Source organism: Crassostrea angulata, chromosome 4, assembly GCF_025612915.1.
Source record: "Crassostrea angulata isolate pt1a10 chromosome 4, ASM2561291v2, whole genome shotgun sequence".
Lineage (NCBI taxonomy): Eukaryota > Metazoa > Mollusca > Bivalvia > Ostreida > Ostreidae > Magallana > Magallana angulata.
This window is the reverse complement of record NC_069114.1, coordinates 38323697-38342713: the sequence shown is the minus strand read 5'-3', so window position 1 is coordinate 38342713 and position 19017 is coordinate 38323697. Positions and strand designations below refer to the sequence as shown.

The window sequence follows — 19017 nt, the reverse complement described above, 5'->3', positions numbered from 1 at the left end:
AGTGTTATCTTTATATTCACCCATACATGCACTGACCCAGGGTCAGGGATAACTAATTTACAAAATGATCGTTTAAATAAAAAAATTTCCTTATCAAGAAATTCCATATACATTATAACACAAAATTTCATATTCATTACACCAACGTTGGTTTGTAGAAATTCCAGTACCAACTGCATCCCATTTCTTGTGACTGTAATAGAGTATTCCTGGTCGTTTTGTGGACGAGTTGGACTCTTCATTGGAAGAAATTTTAATGAACTTTGCTTTATATACCTGTTAGAAATAGATATGTTAATTGTAGCAAAGCATTGGTGGATATTTATACAGAAGAGGAGTGAAGTAGACATGCCAGGAATAACAAGACACGGCTTCATACACTCTCCACATCAAAGCACTGACAATGATTGCTTATTATGCACAGGCAAAAGTTAATGAATGAAACTTGTTCAAGTAGTCAGGTATTAAGAAGAGGTGAATTAAATTAAATCTAATCAAGTTTTGCATGTTGTTTTTTATTTAGTTGGTATTTTTTATTTACGATTTAAACAACATAATTCATGCTAGGGGTGTTTGGTTTGTTTATTCGTTAGTTTTTTATCCTATAAATTAACCTTTTAGTATAATTTTTGCGGGTTGCGGTTTTTTTTTTAATTCTTAATTTATTTTGAATAATTGAAAGATTTTAACTGTACATATATTGATGATACATGTATGTATGTATTTTGATTACATCTATTTACACTGATGTTGAAGAAAAAGAAAACTATAACAAATACCTCTAATGAAGAAGTGGGATTTTTTTAGAAACACCATTTTTGCAAAAAAAACTTACAGACATGCTGTATAGTTTCATATTTATCTGTTTTACAAATACTCCTACTTTTACAGAAATTTTAGAACATTTTTGCATTTAAATGGAAAGTAAATTTTAAACTACGTTTATTTAGTGCTTAGCCCTTCTAATTTTACGGGTTTTTTTATCATTGCATTTATTTTTATCACGTTTCAAACATACAGGTGCACAGTGTATGATTTATATATACAGTCAGTATTTATGTACATACGCATAACAGCGCGTGCGGTTGATAGAGGCACGCCCTTTTACCGTCATCCATTTCTTTAGTGTCGCAGAGACAAAAATTGTGGTGCCCTTTCAGATCTTCAAACGTCTGCTAATATCATGACATTTATATCTATCTTTCTGTGTCCATATTTATAAAATTACCACAATGTCAACATTTTTGACTAATAATAGCTGTACTATTATGTTGACTTGTATGTAAATTTTTCTTTCGGGGAATAGTATTTTTTTTAAGTTCTGTTATCGAATCTCAGAATTACTTGTAGAGAATGTGTGTGAAGGATTACAAATGCAGCTTGAGCCATTCATGATAGACTCATTCCCGTTTATAACAATAAACAACATTTCTGTTAACATGATATAAGAAGAGAAAAGCTGTCTTTTTGACAGTAAACCTGGTTTTCTTTTATGTGAACAGTATCCATAATTTATTTGGCAACCCTAAATTGATAAACACTACCTATTCAGAGGAAGGCAATATTCTGCAAAATAAATGCCAAATTTCAACAGCAAATCAAAATTCAAATAAAATGCACATTCCTGTTATATGTGCAATTGATCTGTAAAACAAGGATATATTATCTTGAAAACTGCAAAAGGAGTACCCTTTTGGCAGCTGCTCGTTCGCCATTTTCACCATTTGAATAACTGGGATTTTCCTCTGTTTCGAAGTACAAAGTACTGGAATTGCAATTGAATCTCGGGTCGAGAAAGTGTCTATTCCTTTGAAACTTTTAATATCAGTACTAGGGGGGGGGGGGGGGGGCAGCCCTAGAATTATCTAATGAAATATCGCACAAAAAATTCAAGATATTTGTCGAAAATGCGTTTGAAAATTGAATTCAAGTATATCAAGAGCTGTATTTTGGGGGGTTTTTTGTTTTTATATTTTGGTGTACTCTTTCTGCTTTTAGTTATTTCCTGGATCGTATAGCACATTCTTTTTAATCACAATTTTGTCTCAACTTAAGATTTAATAAATTTAAAAATACATCGAATTTTGTATTATGTTCTGTGTGTATCTAATAGGTTTACTAATACATGGTTTAGATTTCAGCACTATCATAATATATTGTTTTTGTTTTGTTTGATGATTTTTTCACACATAAGCGCATATTGAGTCTTGTGAAATAATAGACATTTTTCAATCAACAATTTTATTATTCCTGTAAGGAATATAATAAAACAACATGAATCAGAAATTGTTTAAATAACAAATGCACGTTTGTGTGGCTTTTTTCTGATATGTTACAAAAATATGATAACAACAAAACGGTATGAGAATAATGGTGATCATAATAAAATAATAATAATGATAACTAAGGATGACGTCCCACACGAAAGTGGTTTGTCACGTGACTACTTTGTCTTTGCACGAGTTACTGTCCGTGGGATACATACAACTGTTCACAGAGGCCACCCAAATCAGTCCAGGTGAGCACGTTTGAATCTTTTCTCGACCTGACTCGCACTGAATATATAATGAACAGTTGAAAGGGTGAGCAAAATATCCATTGCTTTTCTGCAAACAGGGTAGAATGTCTGGGCAGATTAAGTCATTTTTCGGGTGGATGCACATTTTAGCGTCCGGGTCATACACAAGATTCATGGCACACGTCAGCTCCTGCCCTCGGTTGAGGCTAATGCATTGTATAAATTTCTTGCAGTCATCTGGATGAGGGTGAAGCGTTCCAGCTTTTGCTTTCAAACAAGGTTCTCGTTCATATTCTGCAAGGTAAAGCAATGTCAATAATATTTTGTATGGAAAAGTAGGATATATTGCACTAAATTCAACGATTAGTGGATTATGTTTGCAGATTTGAAGCTCAATGGGAATATTTGGGATAACTGCATGGTCGTAGAGTATATTTGATGACAATTCTGAAAACGTTTTACTGTTATTTGCCTCAGACTTTCTGCATGTAAAGAATCACACTGCTTCATTTTACAGGGCTGGTGTTCGTGTATTAAAGAATTTCAGAGGCAAAGAAACATCAAAGTACTGAAGTACTGAAAGCCGGGCTCTTTTGGTGTGTCTTTATGCATATTGTGTTGTAAAGACTGAAAATTTCTCTCTCTCTCTCTCTCTCTCTCTCTCTCTCTCTCTCTCATGCTTTTAATGTCGGCAAAGCATCAGAGAGCGACCAAATTTTGTAAGCGGCTATAAACAAAAAATATGTCTGTCTAGTAGAAGTTAAACAGTTTAACAGTTGCTGCCTTGAATTTTGCAACAAGCACTATATATTCAATCCCCGTTTCTTCATCGCGCAGCAAAGTAGATCATGGAAATTCATGCGCATTGTATGTGTCTAAAATGCATAGTAATGTTTTAAAAACACGTTATTAATAAGAAAACTAAAAAAGATAGATAATTCATTCGAAAAAAAAGAAACAAAATGCCAACGTGGCTCTTTGTGTAACTATTTGGTATGGCGGAAGCTTTACCTTGACGCTGTTTGGTTTTTTGTTTATTTGTGCTATTTATAGTAACATTGGCGATTTGCCTGCCTATAGCCAGGACTCTGCTTTCAGCAGAGCCCGGCTAAAAACCAAAAGTGAAATGTCTACAGATTTTTCTTTAATCAACAATTACTAGTTTCACAAAATGAGGAAATAAGTAAAGTCTAAAACTTCAGCACGTTTTTGTGCGCCGTACACTGTAAGTTTTTGTATGTGATGACTTGTAGCTCTACGGCATGTCAATCAGAATTTTTCACGTAGTGCTAGTGATCTGCATATAAGTTGATTGAAGCAAAATATCGTATCTTTCTAATATAAAAAGGCTACCAAAAGGTTTCAAATTTAAAAAAAAAAAGGATGTACGATACGCTATAAAGGAGCAATTTTACAAGATTAATCTTAATAAGATTGGAAATATTAATTAAAGCAAAGTATAATTTACACAAATCCTTACCTGGTCTACCGGGGTATTCGGGCCTCGTTTGGTTGCTGGAGAACACACTATCAGTGGTGGTGGTAGCGGGTGTTGTCGTCGGTTTGGTGGAAGGGATTTTCCTCGTAATAGGCTCGTACCCCGTGGGTTTAGGCGGGGCCTTGGCGGGGTCCGGACACACAATGCCTGGTCTGTCATGGACACAGTTGTTGGAGTCCACGTCAAACACCAGGGCCCCTGTACAGGTTTGTAGGATAGACTTTTTGTGTTCACACTGGAAATATTGATTGCAGTCTGTGGGATGTCTGAAGAAACTACCCTCTAGTAATTGGCACGGATCCCATGCTTTCACTTTAAAAAGAAACAAGAACCACGACGTATAATTTATTCATAAACATGGTCTTCTTTTACTTAATTGATATTCTTTTTGCATAGGTTGTTGATTTTTATATTACCTACATGCAATATTGTTCTTTTTAACAGTAATTTATATACGTTACCGTTTTTATCAAATAAAATGATGACGCATACAATATGTATATTGTTTTATAATGAACTCTGTCAACATAACATGATTTACACAGTGTTTCGGTGTCCCAATATATAGTTACTTAATGAAAATTTAATTACATTTTTCTTTGTGCTTAAATGAATAAATGAATCAAGTCGATTTAATTAGGTTAATAGTACTAATTAGCCGACCCACAAAGTATGTGCTTGAATGATAAATTACGAAAGTCGATTAAGTTAGTGGAAAAAAAGAAAAATTGTTCAACACCCTTCAGTCAATACGGCTTCGTCGGTCTACTATAGTCAGAAACATTTCATTGATAAATCTTTGTATTCTACGACTTCTGTACATCACGTACAAATTCCTACCTAAATATTTTATAGGTTTCTTTTTTTAAAGACTTACACATTTCTACGGTGGCCTTCTCGGGCGCTGTGCTCTGATTGGTTGATACTGCTGTAGTTAACCTCGAAGTGGTGGTAGATTCAGTGACATTAGTGACGTTTTGTTGCGATGACGTCATTGGTATTTCTGTCGTTGATGGAGGTTGCAATGACGTAGTTTTTGTAGATTGAAGCGTTCTGGTGGTGGGTTTTACCGTAGTGGGTTTCTGGGTAGTGGTTTTTGGAGTTGAAGGTTTATCTTGTATTCTATTGAAATCAACCGGCGTTCTTTCTCGTTCTATTTTTATTTTCACTTGGTCCAGTTCAATTTCAAAGCGATCCACCAATGCTACGTTGGCCGCTGTTTCATTGACTTTGGGAGCGGAAGTCTCTATCACAGATATTATGTCTCGCTTTGAGGCGTCTTTCTCCACAAAGAACAATGTAAAATTGATGTGTTCATCTCTGTACGAAAAGAAATTAAATTGCAACAATAGATTCTTTATTCTTTGTGCTTATTCTTATCATTATTTAATTCCTTCTAAAAACAAGAAAAGATCAGCAGAGAAGAAACTGTGTTACTATCATTTAACGCTGTTTAAGTTATATTGTAAAGTCGGAATCGCTTACTTAATGGACAAGACCTCACACCCTCGATACGTTGTTTCAAACTGACTCTTCTTGTAATATGTATCCATCTGGAAGAAAGAAACAAATAAAAACATGACATGCTTTCTCTCGCATCAAATCTGTCTTTTGTCCTATAATTTGTTGACTAATGACTCTTCTGTTATGGAACAAATGTTCCATGCGTGACAAAAAATTATGGTTTGAAAAAACCTGTTTTCTAGTTTCGTGAATAAAACTGGCGGATTTTGGCCACGCAAACTTATATTTTTAATGACACCAGTTGTCATGATTTTACCATCAGTATTAATTTTGTGATTTTAAAACATTGCTTCCTCCCTGGACCGATTTTTCAAAAAGACATAGAAAATTCCCTTAATACATGGATAAAACTTTTAACAAATTGTCGTCCATGAAGTCATTATTTTACCAGTATATTACATACATTAGAGAAAAAATGGAAGTGACTGCAAAATACTCAATAACTCTTATGAGGAAACAAAGTTCACAACAATTTTTTTAAATAATAAATTGTTAACTTTGAGAATGATGAAATCTATAATGACCAATAGCTTCCTCTTAATATATAAGTATAATTTTAAGTCCGCTGCTCAATTTTTGTAATACATTAAACATGAAAAAATTTATATTATTCAGTGTATCATTTTTAATCAGTTTTTAGATTTCGCAATGTTGCATTTATCAAACTCAACGTTATCATAAAATTAGGGTTAATGAATTTCTACTATATATATATATATATATATCATACATTTATTTGATATTGTAATCAGCGATATGATGTATTTTCTTGGTGTCAAATTAAAGCAGGTATCTTTAAGACCCCGGTCGTTATAAATTGTTTCCGTTGTGCTTATACCAAGCTGCTAGCGGACCGTTAATGGTATTAAACGGTTTAATTTCCTCATTAACTATAAAATTAAACGTTTTTATGCTACGCGTAAACTCGTCATAATAATTCATGTAATAATAAGAAATAGTTTTCGTGTTCCTTGCTGAAATAACTGAATTCCCCATATCTACTTATAATTTTTTTTGTATCAAACCACAACGTAAAGTATTTATCCGCGAGTCGTCCGCGAATTTGTCATAGCAGGTGACAGGTTTGTTTAAATCTGGAATTTTGTTGCCTTTTCTTGACAATCATATCACGATAGCTAACTGACGACTCTGAGGACATAATGGTGACATCAAGGAATAAATCAGAACAGTCGATGGTGCCCCCGATCAAGTCTTGGCGTGTAGAAAACAATCTAAAGAAGAAATCACGCTTGTGCGTCGTACCACTAATCTACGACAAACTCATCGTAATTATCCTTGTACAGGTGTTAATCGTGTATTGATTCTTCTACCGAACTGATATTTTATCATATCAACAGTTATTTTATGATACAGTTCAATTCCTGTTTTAGCCCTGTCAAAGAATATATTACTTACAGTACTTTTTTAAGAAGAAAAAAACATTGACAATTATTTTTTTTTTAAAAACAAAAGGTCAAACAATTTTCACCCTTCAGGAAAAACAGAAAGAAGTAAAGAATAGTGACGGAGAGTGAACGAGACATTCACATTTGACCCAAAATAAAACCTGTCCACCAAAAACAAATGATTATAAAGAACAAAGCTCTAATGCAAATAGCACCGCGCATTTCTCCATTAACAAGCGGCACCATGACATTGGTTGTGGTATGAATATGTCTAGAGCTGCGTTATCTGCATTGTTTATGGTGGTCTGTATTGTAGACATTTCTTCGTCAACTTGATCGCCATAGAGCGAACGTGTGCTTTTTGGGTGTTTCTTGTGACAAAAGCATGCTTCTGACACGCTGTTTTGGTATTTTCCTTGTAATTAGCATACTCTTCGCTTTTTCTCCTACATTATGCATTTGTACTTCGGTAAACATTAGTTCAACTGTATATGATTGCTGTGGAATGCAGGTTGCTGGCCAGATATATCAAGAGGTGATAATTTTGGTAAATGTATTGTGTTGATATGCGTTAAATTCAATGACATAAAGGTATAAAAATGCACGTCTTTTTAAAAAAAAAATGCATTAAAACACGCGGACCGTTGCTCCACGTGACTTGAGCTTGTTTTGTAAAGTTTCGAAACATTCGTGACGTTTCGAGAGAAAAAAGTCTGCATGCAGCATTGTTTTGTAATGATTTTTCATAACCGTAACTTTTAATATTACCTCATGCTGATCAATTTGAAAATTACAACGTGACAGTGACATTTAGCTATCCAGATATCCAAACAAGCATATTCGAATATTACTTTTCTGTTACCTATCTGCTTCGTTCCTTGTGGCAAACAAGGCATCAATAGAACGTCTTCATCTATCTTAGTCCGCAGCTGCAACCCTCTATTTTACTACTAAAATTTAATTCCTTACTTTCTGAACTGCTGCGGCAGAATTAAAACTAAAATCGTTCCTTCGCATGTAAATTATGAATCATGACTTTTAACATCACGCGTCCTTATTTAGATAGATACCTTGCTAAAATAGACACACCAAACGGCGTGTAACAGATGTTTTAAGTCAATAGCTGAATATTTTTTCTGCAAATACGTGAGTAAAATAATCACACTTTGGCAAAACGCCATTTCAGATGACTTTATTCACTAAGAAAGCCTTCTTTGAACAATACACGCCTTCTTTAAAGGTTCTTCTCAGCAGGCACGCGACCTTGTTTCAAAAGTGATTCAACGTTGCTATTAGGTGGCGACGTCAACAATTATTTTTAAAGTTGCCTCAACGTTTACATTCAACGTTAATATCACTCTGTTATATCGTTTTAAAACCATGTTCATGTGCTTATGGATCAATGTTACCTACTGAGAGTTTTGGAATTTTCACTATTTATCGGCGTCAATTTTACACTGCTGTATTAACGTTTTAACGACATTTATGTGCCTGCTGGGTTGATGCTTGGTATCGAGTTTTTGAAATTTAAACACTTATTTAACGTTAATTTCACACCGTGTTAAAACAACTTTTATCTGCTTGCTGGGTTGATGAGAGTTTTGGAATTTTAAACATTAATTAACTTTATTTCCCACTGCTGTATCAACGTTAAAGCAACGTTTATATGTTTCCATGGTTGATGCTACATTTTGAGTTTAAGAATCTTTTACACTTATATAACGTTAATTTCACACCATGTTAAAACAACGTTTATATGCTTGCTGGGTTGATACTACGTATTCAGTTTCGGAATATTTAATACTTATTTAACGTACGTTTTACACCATGTTAAAACAACTTTATATGCTTGCTGGGTTTATGGTACACATTGAGACAGTTTTTGGAATTAGTCGCACGATTTGGGTGTGGACTGGTCAGCAATTTGTCTGTCACAGTCGGTCTGTCCCGCGATCGCTCTTTCCTCCATTTGCATTGATTTCTAACCACAACTTCTCTCTGTCACATAACTTGCACCAATAATGATAATTAAACAAGTTCGATGTTTAAATGAATATGCTTTAAAGACCATTATAAATATGCCATGCAAAAGAAAACAGTTCTTAATTATTCAATTGCGTTTTGTATACAAGTTAGGGAGGGGTACTTATTTCCAGGGCTCTTGACCTATAAGTATTAACCTTTCAAAATAGGCTGAACGTGATAATTGTTAACCTGCATTGTAAATCGATCGATCATCTCTTTTCATTACTCACTGACATATACATATGAATGTCTATTAATGATATGCCAAATTAATAATTTAGATACATATTTGGACTTTAGAGTTCAGAACGGCGTACAATACATGTAATGATACTGGAAATCATTTCGACTTCGATTATCAAGGAGAAAGTAAATTATAAAATACCTGTTGGCAATATGCCATGGCTATGTTGTTGAAGTCTTTGGATGAGAGGTTTTCCAGACTGTCGTAAAAATTACTACTCTTTATTTTCAAAGCTAAATTGGCACGAAGCATCTCTGTAACGAAAAAGGTATGAAATGACGGTTGGTTTACTGGACGCCTGAAGCCTTCATCAAATACCAATAAGTTACCTCATTATGGACAAACCTGTTAACCTCTTTTTTTTTTAATGGAGAAATATTAATATGCTTACCGATTTCGTTTTCGTGTGTTTCTGGAAAAAAAAGAAACAAAGTCAGTTATATCTTTTAAAACTCTTAAAGTTGGTCAATCAAAACATGACAAAATTTTACTTTGACAATTGGCAAACGTTTTAAACTTTTATATGACATCAGAGGAGATGGGATAAATCGTGTAGTTTCCTTACTTTTTAACTCAACTGCAAAGTATATAGCTGCCCCTAAACTGGCAGCAAGAATAAGCATCACAAAAAATCCAAGAATTGGACGACAAGTTTTCCGGACTTTTCGTCCAAACGGTTCTGGAGCCGGTTGGATGAAAGCGAAAGGGTCAAGTGTTTCCCTGGACCCGTAGAGTTTCCTGTTGGCTAGAGACTGTATGTCTAGCCGGGATGAGGAGGAACTTATGCGTCTTTGATTGTTATCATACAGATTTGGCTTGCTGCCACTATGAACACTAGTAGCTAGACTGTCCGTTGTAGAACGAATGCGGCTGTTTCTTACTAATGCTTTATCACACTCTCTCTTTGTACTAGATAAAACTGAAGCTTGGCTATTTTTTCGATTATCGTTCCGAGGAGTATTAGATACCATTGAAGCTTGGCTATTCTTTCGATTGTCTGAAGTTCGACTAACACGACTTCTCTCACTACGATCGTCCGACAGATTTTCCCGCCTTCTTTGTTGATTAGCACTAGTCGGTAATCGTCCATCTTCTGGTAAGTCTTCCCTGCGACCGTTTGGATTATTCTGGTTTGGTCGTCTGTTTGCGCGCCTTTTTGGCGTGTCCACTTCCGAAACCTCGCTTAGCGAGGTGGTGCTGTACCCGGATGTTTCGTCAATTTGTCGTCTGCGACGCTTCTTTTTCACTTTCCGTTCATCCTCTGAGATTGAGCAACTTAAATCTGATTGAGCTGTATGGATGCGCGGCAGAATCTGACTCGATGACAGCTTCCGGCCCGAGAGATCTCCCGCGTAAGTTTGGCTGTGATGAAGCTGCCTCTACAAAGAAAACACAGAACAATTAAGACAATCTAACAGAAAAAAGATAACGTCTCTCACTCCTACTTTATGCGGAAAAGAAGGACACCGAGAATTAATTCGTACACAGCTGCCAATAAATATGACTTAAAATAAAATATCGAAGGCTACGTCTAATTGCAACTGAAAGAATTGAAATCTGCCTGCGCGTGTTGTCACTAGAAAGGTGATCAACATGCAAGGGTATATATCTACATCATGTTTAAGTCATTGTACCTGACGATTAACCAAATGTTTAGATGTGGTCATTTTTCAGTGTTATACCTACTGTATATTGTAACGAGTGATTTTTTTCTTTGGACTATCTCTTATATTATATGATATCACAAATCGTGACGCGGTTGTATTGTTTCCTGCTAAGGTTGTTCACTGAAAGATAAACCAGCTATGGCAAAATGAACATGTATTTTGTGAGTCACCGGTATATATTGCTCACCTTTACCAAAACAAGGAAAACTTTTGATGAACATAGTTATGTTCTTACGTGAAATGGCAAAACAACGAATATGGTTAGGTGAATATGAATATAGAATATTGTCTTGTCCCCACCCATAGGTGACATATCATGTTTCTAACATCATTGTCACAGGTCGCAATAATTGATAAAGGAATTTTGAAGAAAAAAACGAATAATATATTATATATAAACAATATAATAAAACTACTTTCGATATAAAATCACAAAAGGGGGTGCATGTAGAGAATCCATGTAGAATATTGACCCTACTTGAAGGAACAGGCAGTGATCTACACACACACACACACACACACACATGGTAAATATAACAATGAATGAATTGCAGTTTATAAAATGAAATATCGATCTCAAAATATCATGAATTTGTTCTTTTTTATAGTGTCTTATCAATAGCATCTCACTCTTTTTGAGTGTATGTGAATCCCTTGGTTTTTAAACATGGAGGCATATTCTGACATACATGTATGGTACCTTGCCATTTCGCATTGTCTCTCGGTGGTCCCTTATCAAATTAACAAGAAATATGTGAACATTTATTATCAAAATATAAATAAGAATGAATCATACCTCAGGATAGATTGATAGTTTATTAAAGCTCTTTTCCATATCGTTTCATTTGCTGGAATTTTAAAGGCATAAGAATGATGCATTTGAGTAGTGCGAGCATCATTGGATATTATTTGGGCCGAGAAAACCACAAAACTGACATTAACCTAGAAGATATAGGTGGTTGATCTTCTATTCCAAATTTAAACTATAGCTATGAATTTTAATTAATAATAGAAATAATTATATTTTAGAGTTAATTGTTTAGGGGGTGTCGGTTTTGCTTTCTGTCGTGTCACAAAGTTGTCGGTTGCATTTTTGTCGTAAGATTATTGAAAAAAATAATAAGTCAGATAAAAATTTGGCAGTTTTTTTTTTGGTATACAGACGACGAATAACATATTAATAAGCAAAATAAGCGCGTGTTTCGTAGTAACGTGTAATAGATTACATTCTTTATTTACATTTCCGTCAACCGGGTTTTTTGCATACTTTTTTCCCCTTATCGAATGACGCTTTCATTGATGTTTTATAGGGCAATTGGCTTGGAAGGCCTACAATGCAAAGCAGGGCGGGGATGGCCATGAATCAGATTGACAAGTTTTATTTCGTAGATTAAAATCTGTTCATTGGATACGGGAAAGGTCTCTTAGACGAACTAGAAATATAAGATAGCCTTTACCACATATTACATACTTCATTCTAAAATTTAACTTTGCTGAAGAAAACGGTTCTTTCTAAAAATATCATTTTGTCCGTCAACTTAAACTTAATTTTTCAATTAAGTGAATGTGCATGTTAAAGGTTAATTGAGAAATCGTTATGAAATATAAATAGACGTGTTTTTTTTGATAGACCAAAATTGCAATGATTTATTCTCTCATCAATGACATTAGTGTTTTTTTAATGAATGAGGAATTAAATTTTCAGCTACAGATTGTACTCTCGGCACATAAAAGTATTTTTAGACGGTGGACAGATAATATTAGCAAATGTTTTAATTTAAAAAAATAGTAGATGATATTTAAACCGCATTAACTATACTGAAAAAGTATGCACCAAATCTTCATAACATAATCATCTTTTTAATTGGATGAATTACTTAATACAAACACACATGCACTAACATGTGCATGATTTACCGTTACGTGTATGCAAAATATCATTGAGCTTATTTTCATCGTTTTTACATCATAACATTGCATGTTCCCTATTCCGTCAATCAACACGCTTTGTGGTCAGCGTTTTGGTATAACATAATAACAGTAGTAGTGACAAATAATAACACATAACAGAGAAATATTCAATGTGTCCTTCTATTTATGGACTCGAATGATTTTTAACACGAATCAACGGTAATATTCGATGTGTCTTTCTATTCACGATGATTTTTAACACTATAATCAACATGATCTACTGCAAGTTGTACCATCACTAGATCATTAACCCAGCCCTACAGTGATTAAGCTTGGGCGTTTAAGAATACGTCGCGCTCGTCGATCCAGCTTTGCAATTCTTGCGGTTTCTGCAGACCGTATAGGCATTTATTACTGACAGACCCAAAAACCAACATTGCTGGTTTTGATGCTTACTGCACACTTTGGTGTCCTAGTTATTTCAGCGTTATAATTCATTATAGGGTTCATGGTCACACCTTAACACGGTTTTATAAATGTCAGCGTCGAATATAATGAAATTTCCAGCGTTAGATGTCTTTCCTGATAAACCCAAAGTGCCAAATAATCCTTTCATAACATCAGAGGAAATATCATAGAAGAAATTACTTAAGTGAAGATGAAAAAGAAAATTTACTCCAATCTTACCAGTTCCCAAGAGTCAAAATATCGTGTCCATTCCATGCCATTCATGAGTAAATTGCAATGGTGTTCGATACACTGTGTATTCCATAGATTTAGTTTGGGTTCGATCTAAAACTACCAATCAGGGCGTTTTGCTTCATTACGTCCAAAGACGTCAATGTCAGCATGGTCAGTAATCAACTATGTCAACAACAAACCTCTGTTCATCAGGACGCCAAAAACAGTCCATATACCTTTACTTTTTTGTGTCCTTACTTCGGGGGAGAGTATGCCATAACATGTTAAGGAAAATCATTACTCATGTGCAGATTCTGTAAAGGAGGGGGATAAATTCAAACTTAATTCACAGTAGAAGTACTGAAATAGTCTTCAGCCACTACCTCGGCAAACAAAATTATCCTTTGGACACCCTAACCTTCGGGAGATCTAGAGCTATTATTGATGGACACGGTATAGTATTGATTGACTGGGATAAATCGCTCCACGGTTTAAGACCTGTAACAAATCAGTGTTACTTTATTGAATTTTTTTTCAAAGTGAGTTGCTTTAGGTTTAAGTCTTTTCAGGACATTCCTCTGCTATTGAGACTCCTTAATTCTATTGTTAAAGGATATCTACTGTATACTTGGAAATGTTCGCCCTCGTTTTAATTTCGCCTCTTTCGCCTTTATAGTCAGTGGGCGAATTAAAGACTGGGCAAATTCAAACGTCAAAAATACCCCTCATTTAACACAACTTTGTTTGGGCGAACTCAAGATTGCAGGTTGAAACAGGGTGAAAATAACCCTGTTTACAGTATCAGCGGATTTTCAAGTTTTTGTGAAAATCAGACCAAGAACGGAAAGTGTGGCTTTGAAGAGATGTCAATCTATGAAAATTTGAGATTTGGGAAACAAAAATCTCATCAAAAGTAAACAATAATTATGTCGTATTCGATATATCACCGTATCCATAGTGTCATCGGACATCAGGCTGAAGACATGATTCCTATACCTTCTTTTTTTTGTTTACGTGGTTTTCTTGCCAAAAACAATACATGTATTAAAACGAACAATTCATAGAACATTGAAGTAAAGCGATAATTTCGCATTGAATGATTATGATCGGAAAATGAGTTTAATTTTTCAGAAAAATCCAAATGAACATTAACAGCAAAAACATGGTTGCAGCTTTTAAGCTTGGAGCAAACTTGATTACTGAAAAGTCTTAAAAGTTTGATTTATGTATAAAAGATATGTGGATGTTTGTTTTAAGAAACGTTGGGGAATTCTTCGTCTTCTTTTCCTTCCTTATCCCCCTCTCCCCACTTACCCATTACCACGTTTTGTGGCGTACAAAGGAAAATTTATTTTCTTCTGCACGCAAATGTCATTGACCAGAAAAGGGAAACAGGTGATAAAATATATGCCCTTGTTCGTTACAAGGGTCACTAAAATTGTCATTTCCTAGTGTTGACATAAACTTTAAACTATTTAGACTTTCCCTTACGTGCAATGTATTACAAAAAATTACTAATAAATACTATACCAATAGAATACAAAAAAATATTAATAAAAAGTGTACGAATAGCTTTTTCATTACATGTAGAGAATCTTAGGAGAATAAAGAGATTATAAATATGGGGGGTGGGGGCGTATGTGGACCAGTTTAAACATTTAGATTAGCGGAAAAGGCCAGTGATTGATACGTCAATATCTGAATGAGTGCACCCTCGGCTACATAAGACAGTCTACCGTTATACGAAACACTGGGCTTTTATTTCCGTTTTATTGACCTTATTGTCCCAGATTTTTTTACCGGTGGATATAAAAACGTCCAAATCTGCATTTACAGAATCATGCCGTTTTGATCCTACTGGATCTGTGACATACATGTCATATTCGTTACTTTTTTCATAGAAATATATATGTAGATAGGGGAAATTTTCATACAGTCATGAATGGTAATGTGTTTTTTGAAATGCTCTATAGTTGCCACTCTACACTTTCTACCTTCCTCCCCTCTTCCCCTCTTCTTTCGTCAATAAATGCTCTCGTCTGAGTCTACTGAACGAGAGAGAGAGAGAGAGAGAGAGAGAGAGAGAGAGATTGCTTATTCATGCAGGTTGTATATTCGATGGTTATCGTATAAGCTGTGGGTTGACCTGTTCCCTGGGCCCTGTTGGGTAGTGATATTATTTTTTACTGTACATTTATATCTCCTCTACACGATTCTTCCATTTACATTGGGAGGACAAGGGCTCCGACGTGACAGTTATATAACCGTGGCCAGGCCGCACTGGTCGCCGCTAATGATAGGACATAGGGAGACCTGTTATGATCAGTGTCTGCTAATTAGGCTATCACATATTTCTTAATTAGTGCATTTTGCAATATTTTTCTGTAAAATAAAGTCTTCTGAACTCAAAATTGAAATTAAAAAACGATTTTTTTAAAAACAAAGTTTCTTATGAGATTTGTATGCTGTCGAGTTCATTCCTACAGATAGATTCACTTTAAAAATCCTAAATAATTTCCCATATCATGAATCAATGGGCGTTAATAGATCTTTTTGAACACCTTTCTCTTATTAGTTTGCTGAATAAATTTAATATTTTATTAATAAATATTTAATTAATCATGGAAATGTAGATGACATTAACGCAGGCCTCTTGTAACACGAGGAAAATCTAACCAAATCATTTCTCAAGTGTCAGTTTCTTCGCTCGGAAATGCTAATTTCCTTCTATAAGGCTTTAAACTAATATGAGGAAACTTGAACCTTATTCGTTTAACTGTCAAAAGTTTGGGAGCCGAAAATAATTGCAATACCTATATTAATAATGCTATAATTGTATCTATAACCTTTAAGTTGGCTTCACAAAAAAAGTGTTTCCTCAAAGTTTTCATCTCGTAATTCCCATTTACACTGCATCAATTTTAAAAGAGGGAGAGAATAAAATATAGAAGGAGAAAACTCAACAACAACTAAGGCAACATAACTCAAAAACGGGTAGGGGTCACTTGACACCCCAAAATTTAACTTACCGCATGTGTATCGAGTTCACTGGCTGAGTTATTATGTGAAAATTCCGTTTCATTTTTTGTGGCGAGTCTGTAGTTCTCATCGAAATGTTTTACCCAAGACGGTGTGTTATCCATACCCAGGAAAATATCTAGAGGGATATCAATAATCCAAACAAGAAGAAACAAACAAAATCCTCCTCACTGTTTTCCATTATTTGGTCAACCGTACAAACACCAAGAATATTTAACGCTCTCTTGGAAAAGAAGGTACTTTTTGTTATCCAAAGAATGCAATCACCAAATTTCAAAGAAACAACTTTCCAGACTCTGTGGAACTAGTTCTGTGAGGGTCTGTAGCATTGCCCTGTCAGTGTGAGGAATCGGTACGTTCTTCTGGGCCGACGACAGCGGGCACTGCTATCACGGTCCGTGGATCATTGTACAGGTAAAAAGTCAATGATGCGGAACCATCATCCAGACGTGCGGAATTGTGCCATTAGGCAGGACCGCGGGCTGTCATTCTGTTTAGTTCATTGTTTTACAACCGCAGGGAGCTAGATTAACTTAGCTGCTCGTGTGTATCACTTAATCTGTATCGTTATAATATGTACACCATATTACGGCGCCGTGGTTTTCAAAGAGATACTTTTTGGGGGGACCAAAATTAGAATTAGAAGTTTATTATGAAAATAAATGGTATTCTATTCCTAGATTTGAAACATAAATATGTTGTCGGCATGATATAATGCACAGTCCTCAGACTCTTGAAATATCTATTAATAGACAGTGTATTCCTTATGACATTTATAGTACTGGAATTCAAAAGTGGTTCCCGGAACCAGACACAAACTGGAGAATTCCATTTCACAATATACGCATTCAAACAGTTATAGTGCAGACTTTATACGTTAGTTGTAATTAGTACTAATTAATCATAAAGCCGCATAAACAACGTATATGTTTTTGGGCAATTTTAGAAAGTATATGGAGTGTATACCAAATATAGAATAGTATTTGCAAAATTAGCTTACATATTTCAGTACGATTAAACTCATCATTCATGTACTTCACGTGCCTCGTGTATTCTTATACATGTATCTCTGTGATCTTATGAGTATGGTCACACACATGTAATTATAGTGCTTTGGCACCACCAAACCGTTTGGCGTCAACTTTTGTTTTATGACTTGATTATAATGACTTTCTTTAAGGTGGCTGCACGGCCTGTAGTTTTGGGAATATCCTCTGTTTTGATGTAAAATAAAATACAATTACAAGCATGTGGCACCAAGGTCTTCAAGACACCAACCGCCATAAGGCATGGTACTTGGTCATGCCTGTTTGCAATGTGTCCTTGCAATTTGAACCACATCACCACAGTTAATCTCTCTCTCTCTTTCATTTAAAGAAGGGAGACATCAGAATTTGATACATTTAAAATCATATAAATGTACAATGTACGTCATCATTTTTCTGTAATATGAAAGGTATGAAAACAGTGGATGCTAGTAAACGATAAAATTAAAATACGTGCCGTTTATTTTATAGCATAAAATTCCTAGATTTATTTTGAGAACTTTTTATTACATTTTTCCAGTTTAAATCGTAAATAAAATCAAAGACCGAATACAAAAAAGAACGTTCTCCCCTTTTCTTTAACGGAAGATAAATTCGCTTATAAATATTAATAAGAAAAAAATTAATAATGTATGCCCCAAAATTCACCAGGAATAACTTGGGTAACTTGGAATTTAGCACCAAAATCATAAAAAGTAATTGTTTGAATTACTTCCATATTCGTACCGATAGGTCTTGAATATAGATCACAGTTATGTCCAATGAGATCATCATCATTATAATGCCCCACCCAATTCATACAACTCAGCGATCTATGGATTTTATCTGGTCAGCAATCTCGATCACCGCCCCCGGGGGTGGTATCCGTGCGCCAGGCCGTGCGTGGGTCTCATACTGGCCAAGACAGATCTGGGTTAAATCTGGAACAAGTTCCCTCCGGTGTTAAATCGACACGAAAAATTCCCATCTGGTTAAATTAAAACTTCACCACATTCAAACATTAAACGGTCAATATGGGGCGATTGTGTTGTAATCATTTAGATAGTGACAGTGTGTGGCGTAACTCAAACATACCTAACTCCTACATAACCATGAGAACCGTTTGACTTAGTGGCCGCTAACGGGTCTGGTGGTACTGTCTGATTTATCAATCTATTTTTAAAGTTCCCGTCCCTCATTCAATCAAAATAGAAATATTATTACATTAATTAAACTTTCCAGGAACCACGCTTAGGAAATTACACGTGACTATAGCAGTCTGACCCAGCAATCGTTTAATTATTTCAACATCTTGAGAACTCCACCCCATTTGGGTAAATCCCCTCCATATGCGTTGTATTACATTGAAGAATAAAAAACCGCCAATGACCGGGCAGGATGACAGTTATTCTCTCTGCAATTAATCAAAGATCAAAACATATTAACTTTCAATTTCAGGAAGTTGAATTCAATATTTGA

General features: G+C 35.0%; 1 protein-coding gene across 1 annotated transcript; it reads right to left on the bottom strand.

Annotated features, from left to right (window-relative positions):
• Positions 1 to 2205: 2205 nt before the first annotated feature.
• LOC128182560 (uncharacterized) lies at positions 2206 to 17071 on the bottom strand. Its single transcript, XM_052851275.1, has 8 exons — positions 16504 to 17071; positions 9781 to 10594; positions 9607 to 9627; positions 9357 to 9469; positions 5502 to 5569; positions 4894 to 5336; positions 3999 to 4328; positions 2206 to 2812 (listed from the first exon to the last, which is right to left on the bottom strand). Exons 1-8 carry the CDS (start codon positions 16615 to 16617, stop codon positions 2436 to 2438), a joined length of 2280 nt encoding a protein of 759 aa, XP_052707235.1. The 5' UTR covers positions 16618 to 17071; the 3' UTR covers positions 2206 to 2435.
• Between the last annotated feature and the right edge of the window lie 1946 nt (positions 17072 to 19017).

Bases quoted from the DNA above. Each gene is read 5' to 3' on its own strand.
- LOC128182560 (XM_052851275.1), bottom strand. From the start codon at position 16,617: ATGGATAACACACCGTCTTGGGTAAAACATTTCGATGAGAACTACAGA. The intron at 9,628-9,780 runs GTAAGGAAACTA...TTTTTTTTCCAG, and splicing joins CTTTGCAGTTGAGTTAAAAA to AAACACACGAAAACGAAATC. The intron at 9,470-9,606 runs GTAAGCATATTA...TTTTCGTTACAG, and splicing joins AACACACGAAAACGAAATCG to AGATGCTTCGTGCCAATTTA.